Source organism: Astatotilapia calliptera, chromosome 14 (genome assembly GCF_900246225.1).
Source record: "Astatotilapia calliptera chromosome 14, fAstCal1.2, whole genome shotgun sequence".
NCBI classification, from domain to species: domain Eukaryota; kingdom Metazoa; phylum Chordata; class Actinopteri; order Cichliformes; family Cichlidae; genus Astatotilapia; species Astatotilapia calliptera.
The window spans coordinates 37,521,632-37,530,919 of record NC_039315.1 but is presented as its reverse complement, the minus strand read 5'-3'; the positions used below and the strand labels follow the sequence as shown (position 1 = coordinate 37,530,919).

Sequence of the window (9,288 nt, the reverse complement as noted above, 5' to 3'; positions counted from 1 at the left end):
TCCATATTGACATGATATATACAAAGTAAGTAACAATTAAAGCCACAAAACCTATGTTGTTATCACAATAAACAAACGGGGATTTCTCTAAGCGTGTGGATCATAATCACTGATAGTCTGGTCTAATGTGCAGCTTTGTTTAGAATTGTGCAAAGCTTGTTTCTGAAACCTCAATACAATTCGTGCACAGCTGCTTCAAATTATTTAGTGTTTCACGAAGCATTACTTTCACTAGACTATCACTAGTCCTAAGTATTTTGATTGCTTAACTACAGACACTTCAAGTCTCTTATTATGATGTAAATTAAAGACACTTGGAGGTTAACAATGACTATTAAGTTGTAAAAGCTTTATTTGTAATGCGACGTAATCGTTGTGTCCGCCTTTGCTGTTGTTTGGTTGGTTTGACGAGAACGTATCCGTGATCTGATTGGCTTTCAATGACACAACACAGTTCCGCAAATCTAGTCTGTTTGTGTTTTGACTGTTTTTTGCAGAGAGCTTCAGAGCACCACGAAGTGTATACACAAGGAGACTGTCAGCGTTCAGCTCCTCGGTTCGTAACTATAGCTGCTAGCTATAAAACATAATGCTTTATTGAAACATGACAAATGTATCTCCAGCTGTTGGGTTTTAACTCTATTCTTCTAACACTATGAGGGACTTTTATCAGCTAATGCTAGCTAGCTATGTTAGCCGTATGTTATCTAGTGAGATAACTTTCGCGTTAGCCAATGGCTGTGTTGTGTTCCCTTGACAGCTGTTACAATTGTCACCCGAATGGGTCCGCTAGCTGCTAGTGGTACTAGCTCGCAGAATAAGAGTTTCGTGTATGTAACGGAGGCTAGGAATGTCAAGCTTCTCAGGCATGTTGTTTACTGTATGTAGCTTTGTCTCTACCGCCACACAAGCTTTTGCCCTGTGTGATTATAACGGTTTTCGACTGGTCTTATTAGCCCCGGTAGTTGCTTGGGAATGCTTCCAAAGACAAAAGAAGGATAACTGAATGTGGTTTACTAAGTGGCTAAATGCATAAAGACCCTGTGTCATTAGCTTATAGGGATGCTTCATTTCGCCAAGCCAGTTTTTGTTAGTGTCGAGGCACTGGTATTAGCATGTGTAGTATACATAGTTTGCAGTCTAAATAAATTGTCAGACCTAGAATGTATTTGTCTTACTAGGGGCATAGCAAACAGCTGCTTCAGTATTATCGTGGCATATAGCTGCCCCGGCTCTCTGGTTCAAATTCATGGTGGCAGCTGTATCCATTGGCCCCATGTCCAGCTCCTCAGATCCTGTTGGTGCTCAGAGGTTAGCTTTGAAATATAAATCCACAGCTGGAATTATATAGTCACAGAATATAATTCTGTGGAATAATTCCACAGCTTGCTTAGGCTGTGTGGAAGAGTGTGTGTCCTATTTTTTTACCAGCTGATTTGGACTATCCACGGGAATTCATGGTAGGATCTATAAATGTTAGCTGTCTTATAAAGACCATGTTATACCTTTTGCCGAAGTGTACTAGGTATAAGACAACACCTTAAAATCCTCATACTTCTGTTCTGTAAATTTACTGTCAGAACACTGTCAGATCTTACTGTCTGTGCTCTCCCAGAAGCTCAGATTTGGCAACAACCCCATTTATACTCTGGGTTTTATTGGTGTTTTTATCTTAGATTCACTGATTACAGGTTTTTTAACTAATACGTCTGTGATGCTTGGTGTATTTACTTTAGTCGCACTGAATTTCTGCTTTCAGTGCTGGATTTTCCAACTACCCTTCTGAAAGAATTTGTTTTTTTATTGTTATAAGCTGAAGCCTGTTTTAGTTTTCTGTGTGAACAAAATGCGGTAATTTTGCAAAACATGCCATAAAACTAAGGCCACTAAAGGTAGCAGTACCAGGAATTTATTCCACTGCAAAATTAAGACTGTTTTAAACTCCACATGTCAGCGTCTCTCCACACACCAAAAAAAAAGAAAAGGTTTGAGGTCATCAATTTTTTTATATGTTGGAAGCACAAAAGAGCACCCTTTTAATTTCTAGTCTTGACCACAGAGAGAGACATACTGTGACAGTATTGTTGTTTGTGAGAAACCTCTTTGTGCAACTGATGGTTAAAAAAAATGGCTAAAATAAAACATTTCTATTCATTCTGATTTTTTTGTAATATACATGGAACGGTCGATTTGAGTAGTAAACCAGTGCGATTTTAGGCACTATATGCTCACAAATAACATTTGTTTTCTGAGGTTTTTTAAACATATTGCGATATGTAGTGTATGGTGATGTAGCCAAAAAATATTGCGATATTAGATTCTCCTCATATCGCACAGCCCTACCTCCTGGTAGGACATGTGGAACACCTTACCTAGAAGGTGACAGCCTTAGCCTTTGTTGGTGATGACAGTTTCAAGACACCTCCTGTCTGGAGAAACTTGCATTGCTCAAGTGTGATTTTGGCATTTAGACAGTCTTCAAATTCCAAAGGTTCCTTGGGCCCCGTCTATGAACTCTCAGCTTCTTTCCATAGATTTGGATTCAGATTCAGGTCTGGGCATTCTAGCAGCTTTATTTCTTTCTCTGAAACCAATTGAGAGTTTCCTTGACTGTGTGTTTGGGATCATTGTCTTTCTTAAACTTTCACCCTTATTTTATCTTTATCATCCTGGTAAATGGCTGCAGAATTTTATCAAGAATGTCTTGGCACATTTTTCCATTCATCCTTACTTCAGTTGTATGAATCGTGCCAGTGATGTATGCTTAAAAACAGCTGCACCTCCCTTTTTTCATGTGTTCAAAACTTGAAAAACGATGTGTTTTCACATTATCACACTAATTTATGAACAACTATAGTTTGATTTCTTTGCATGTATGGATTTGATGGGTTGTTAACAACATCTTGTAAGAATTTCATGTCAATAGCACCTTTGAAATTGGTGACGGGTTCAATACTTATTTTACCCGCTGTATGTCCAGGTACTAGTTTACCATTAACTTGTTGTAGTATATGAGCTGGTATACTTACTATATCAATTCATATACTACTTCCTCTCTGTGTTAAGTCCCAGGGATGCATGTCTACATTAGCCCGGGTGGTCTTAGAAACTCTTGCAGTGTCATTTGTTCATCAATAGGGGTTCTCTGCAGTCAATACTGCTTTGAAAAGATCTTGGAGGGTGTGGTATGCCTTTATCTCCTTGAATCATAAGCTGACAGTAAAAAGTGGTTCTTGTCTATATGACAATTCAAGTTTGAATTTAGCAGAAAAATAGCTTGGTTGGTGTTGTTGCCTAACAACAAGAATGTTTATAGTTTAAGCCATGTAATTTCCCTCCACCATAATGTGTCGCATGTATAAAAATAATAATCATAATTAAAAAGCTTTAATCTTGAAAATAAAATGGTTTGGTACTGAATGAGTGGCGCAATGATCATCAACTTTTAAACTATTTATAACACCTGCATGAAATGTAATGCATAAATAATACAACAAAATGCTGTGCTCAGTTCCAAACCAAATGTAACAGGAAACAGGAAAACATTTGCACATGTCGAGGAGCGTGTCAGGTTACATTTCACTGTGTGTTATACTTGTATAACTATGCATGTGACAAATAAAGAACCTTGAACCTTGAAAAACACTGATGTTGTTGTTTTTTTGTTTTTGATCCTAATAAAGTGTAGTTTTAGAAAACACTCATTTCTGGTTGGGGAAATTTCAATTGGCTGTCGCAGCCATCAGTCTACTGCTCACCCAAACATTGTAGACATTTAAAAGTACATTTGCATGATTCACTGTCTTTTTATTGTTTTGGTAGGATAAATAAGCCCAGTGCCTTTTGGCTATGGTTTCATTGTTGTTGTTACTAGACTTTGTTGTTCTGATCTTTGTAATTTGAAAATGCTTTTTGAACTAAGCAAAGAAGCAAAAAACTAACCTTGGATATTTATTTAGGAATCAATATTCTACAATCAACATTCTGCTGGATTTTACCATCTAGATTAAAAACCTAAATCTACTTCCTTTTTTCGGACATTGTAACTGCTTATTTCATGTCAGTGTATACATTCAACATTCGGTTTGTTTGTCAGGTCAAGTTAGTCCAGCTTGCTAAATGTCTCTTTTTATCTTTTCAGAATATCAAACCAAAAGGACAAAATGGCCTCGGACTCTCCGCGCAGACCGAGTCGTTGTGCTGGGGGGGTTTTGGTGCGAGCACAAGCTGCTACGTAAGGACACATCTTTGTCATCTATGAGTAAACACATGCACTGTATTTCTAAATACCAAGGATAAGAAATAGTGTACTTGATGAAATTGGATGTTCGATGATTCATGTGATCTCATGAATTGAGCCTCCTTTAAGTGTTTTCACACAGTAGTGTACAAAATCTTAAGCCACCCCTCATTACTTGATATTTTGCTATTAAAATGGATGCAGCGATTTATTGAAACATGTGCAAACATATATGGCACAAACAAACTTTGTACAATTCTCACAAGCTTGATAGTCAATATTTGGTATGAGCACTTTTATTTAAGGATATTCCAAAGCACTTCTTTGTTCACTCACTCCTTTTGTTTCTTTTTCTGACAAGATGATCCAACATTACTTCAATTATTTTGAGGTCCAGCCAAGATTTGCTACACCACTGGTCAAATGCAGTTCCAAACTATGGAAGAGCCTCCATTGTGTTTTACAGATGACTGTGATACACTGTTCTTTGCCTTTAACGTATCAAGAATTTTAAATTTGGATTATTCACTCAGTAGTTGATTTAACTAACACATCTGTGTTGCTGTTGATTTTTGGTCCAGTTTTTGTGTAGTCTGGCATACTCCAGCCTTTTCCATTTTTTCAAGTACACACTCCGCATCATGCCGAGATCATGTTTTCAGCTCAAAGCTCTTTGGAAAAACACTGAAAGACCCCTAGAAAGACGGGCGAACTACTGCTCAAGAACACTTCAAAAATTACAAAAAGTCCAGCTCTTTGAAAGCAAAATGTAAAGAAATGAGGGGCTATTCTTGACTCTACATCCATTTGATACTTACTTTTGCTTTGCTCATGTAAAACCCTATGCATTAATGTTAGGGTGTAATTCCAATGCATTCTGCACATTTGTTATGAGCTTTTTGTTTTTACAGGGAGCAGTCTTACATGGAGAGTGTTGTGACCTTTCTGCAGGATGTAGTACCTCAGGTAACTTTCCTCTTTTTTTTTTTTTTAAATTCAGTTTTTTTACTGAATAGACAACAACATTATTAGCAATTAGCATACAACATTGAAAAACCACACTGAAAACAAATTCTAAATATTTTCACAGCCTGTCCCTAATTTTATCAGTTTTATTGATACTCGATGTACATTGGTTAGAAACCAGAAAGGCAACAGGGAGGGCCTGGTTGAAAATGCAAATGCAAATACAGTGTTGCAGATAGGTCTTGCATCCTTTAGTATTATTCCTCAGTGTTGTTCATGTTTTTGCTGCGTCTGTTTTGCCTTCTTTCTTTCTACAGGCATATACTGGGGCTCCACCCACTGATGAGAAAGAGAAAATCATTTGGGTTCGATTTGAGAAAGCTGACATTAATGGTATGAAGTCATGACTCAAATATTGAAAAGCCGTAGTCATCCTCTGTGTATACACTGATCTACTAATTTAAAACTTTAAAAAGTCTATAATACGTTATGCCTTTCCAACAATGTATTGTAACAGTGTTACAAGTTTTAACTTTACTGTTATTTACTATTGCTCATTACACATTTTCTGTTTGCAAAGACACTGCACGCAACCCAGAGTTTATGGAGATGCACAGTGGCACTACTGACCCTCCACTCTGCCTCATGATTGGCTATACTGATGGAATGCAGATCTGGAGCGTATCTGTAAGTTGCATCTAATTGGTCCTTTTTTTTGCTTGATCCTTTTCTGCCTTAACTTTTCAGAGCTGTGATCACTTCAGTTTGTTTTCAGTGTAAGCAGTTAGTTCACTGCTGAGCAAGTTTTTTAAACCTTTCTAAAGAAAGTGAAGCTTTTCAAATTACAAAGTGTAGATAACTCATCTATAAATATGTCTGTGTGATTTTCTGTGACTCATTAGTGATACTCCTTTTTTGAGAGTGTCATCAACCAATATTGCCAATCTGAAAGATTAAAATAAACACAGCTTTTACTATGTCAGCAGTCAGCATTTGTTAAGCTTGTGCAGTTGGAGGAAATAAACTGTGCACTTACTGGGCTCAGAACTCAAATGTTGGCTACGAACATTTGCTACTCTTGGACCTGACAGGATCTGACTAAAAAATGCATATTAATTTGTAACTTGCTATAGCCAAAATACTTGCTGGCAGTTCATTGAATGAAATGCTGGCTTGTTAAAATTTAAGTACCAATGGTGTCTATTTATTCTACTGTAATGTGCTGTCATGATAGCTGTGTTGGAAAACGTTTCTTTTTTTTCCAGAGTGTTTGCTAGTGGTTATCTAGTAATTAGTTATTAGTTATCTTGCTAATTGAATTAATTGAAATTCTCAAGAAAATGTTTTGAATATTTTATATCTTTATGGTTGAAAAAATAATGAAACTGTACACAACTATAGTCACATACTTTGAAATGCACACAAGAAGCAAGAATGAAATAAAATCACTCAAGTAGGTTCGAAGATATTAAGAAGTAATATTGCAAATGAAGCTTACTAAAATAAACTTAAACAACTCAATATGTTCTTATGAACCCCTGTGGCTAACCTGGATCTAACCTAATCATCACTTCATGCTTTTAAGTCAAGAATGTGTTGCAGTGTAGGTCCGTGTCCACTAGCCGGCGATGTTGACCATGTTATGGGTTCTTTGATACAGATAGCAGCACTTCTTACAGCTCGTATCATGTCTGAGTACTATGTTAGGCATGTCCACCTTTTTGTGAGTAAAGGCTACGGAGAAAATGGAAAAAAAGAGTAGAAACTCACACAGCAGTGGCAGTGATTGTCCCACATCTTCACGGGCAAGTGTGGCCACTTCAAGAATTCTCTTTGCAGTACAGAATAGATTGCAAAAGAGATTCAACACCTAATGCTCCTTTTAATGTTGTTCTTTCAGTGCCTGTGTTTATCACAGGTTTAAAAAGCCTGGCACTGACCCGTGCCTTCCTTCAGGGTCGAGTCTTTTTAACGGTGTGGGAATCAGTCCATTACAGCTGTTAGCTACTGCTGAAACTCTCCTACATGTCCATCAAAATTCATGTAATCACATTATCACGATATGTATCAAGACTGTACAAACCTATGATTTATTTTTAAAGCAACAAAATTTACTTTCATAGCTGGATGATATAAAAATACACATGGTACTGACACATAAGACTAGTGAGGAAATTGTGATTGTGCAGTTCAGTTAATGAAGGATACATAATTGCAATATTAAGCAAGTACTAATCATAATAATATGACTTTAACCATCTTAACAATTATCAAATAATATTATTAATATTATGATAAAAAAAAAATTAATGAGTATATTAATTAATGATGTTTTAAGAAAAATGTAGTTGGTTCTATTGTGTGTCCAGGATAATTTATAAATGTATTGTGAGTGATACCTGCAGTTCTGCCACACTGCAATGTCATGTTGAATGTAGCCACAAGGTGGAGACCTATTGATAGGCTGCCATGTTATGACATGCTACTGATTGACAAGATATGGATTAATGTGACCTCTGTTATCTGTAGCACGGCTCTGTGCCACAGATAATAATTATCTGTGGCAAAACGAGTCAAAGTAAAATGTTGTTTAGGGCAAAAGTGTTCTGTTTGGCTCGTATTTCTTTTTACATAATGTTGGTGAAAAAGTAGTTCCTGTCTTCAAATATGTTTTTGTAACTTGGACAGTGTTAAACCTCGTAGAGCCCTCACCCAGAGTGGGCAAGTTATTTAGTCTTTATAAAAAACGACTTCTTCAAAGTCAGACTTGGAAAATCATTAGAAGATTTTGTCAGCTTTGTAACTTAACAAATTATCCACAACACTGCGAAGGCTTCGCTCACCAAGTATCGCCTTTCATGTGGAGGCTGTCACAGAAATATGCAAACTTCACATACATCCTGTGAGATCTAAACACACCGAAGTCCTTAATCAGTCTCTTTATAAACATCCACAGGCCACGGCTAAAAAGACACACTCTTACTTTATTCATGATCACACACGTTGACCAGAATGATGTGGCAAATCTCGTGTTGTGAGCAGACTTTCTGTTGCATTGTGGAGGAAAGGATTACAGCTGTTTTAGCAATGCTACACACACCCGGTAAAATAGCCTTTTCTGCCTTTCTGTTGCAACTGACACCAATTCTGCAGCAAAGGCTGGCCTGTTATTGCACACTTTCCTTTTCTATTGTTTTCCTTTTAAGTTTTCAGAGTTTCCAGGATGTTTATGGGTTATGTTTTTTTCACAGGCTTTTTAAGTAAGCACCTAAGGTGCCTTGCTCTCTGGCTTTTGAGTGGCCGTGAAGTGTTTGTGACAGTTGCTAAGCCAACACCCTCTGTAATGGCTCACCAGAGTACGAACACACATTTACACACATGCTTTCACAGACTCATGAGGCGGGGACTCTGACTGGTTGTATGGATACTGACAGAGGTGTTCAGGTGATGTAGATTACAGTCACCTCTCACTGGAGAGGTGTCACCGAGCACTGCGTGATAAGAGGCAGACTGTCATAGACTAATTGTCTGCGATTGTGTTGATGAAATGCTAAAGTAAAATGCCTGTTCGGAGTGTGAGTCGATGTGTCGAGGAGTTGGAGCCATCTTACAAAAAGGGTCAAAAACCCTCTCCTTTATAATTCAGAAATATTAATACATGGATGGGCATGGGGAGTTTTTGTAATCCAGACACTGATATGCAAGTTACACAGAAGGAGAGAGCTAATACAATCTGTTTAATCTGCCATAGCTGTGCAGGGTTATTTATGTTTAATCAGTTTGAATTTATGTGCCTTCCCAAGGCTAATCATTGTCCGCTAATCCTGTTTATTAGAGCCTACTAAAATAGCATTTATTAGACTAACACTAAAATTCAAGTGTTAATCTTCATTTGAGAACTCTGATGTAGGTGTGCTTATTTTTTTTTCCCTCCACAAACTCAAACCATGAACCAATTTCATAAATAACTAAACATTTGTTATGTGTAGTTATTTATTTGTTCAACTACTCTCTGCTTTGATGGGAAGTCGCAGAGTGGACAAACTATGCAACATCAGCACTCATCTCTCCCATTACTTTTT

General features: G+C 37.2%; 1 protein-coding gene across 10 annotated transcripts in view; it reads left to right on the top strand.

The window, feature by feature from the left end:
- Positions 1–450: 450 nt before the first annotated feature.
- The window catches only part of bcas3 (BCAS3 microtubule associated cell migration factor), a 315,169-nt gene continuing 306,331 nt past the window's right edge, over positions 451–9,288 (top strand). For all 10 annotated transcript variants that reach the window (XM_026193347.1, XM_026193356.1, XM_026193348.1 and 7 more), the window contains exons 1-5: positions 451–556; positions 4,142–4,234; positions 5,152–5,206; positions 5,524–5,599; positions 5,787–5,893. In XM_026193347.1, coding sequence (XP_026049132.1) covers positions 4,164–4,234; positions 5,152–5,206; positions 5,524–5,599; positions 5,787–5,893 — 309 coding nt within the window. In that variant the 5' untranslated portion in view covers positions 451–556; positions 4,142–4,163. The remainder of the gene's footprint in view (positions 557–4,141; positions 4,235–5,151; positions 5,207–5,523; positions 5,600–5,786; positions 5,894–9,288) is intronic.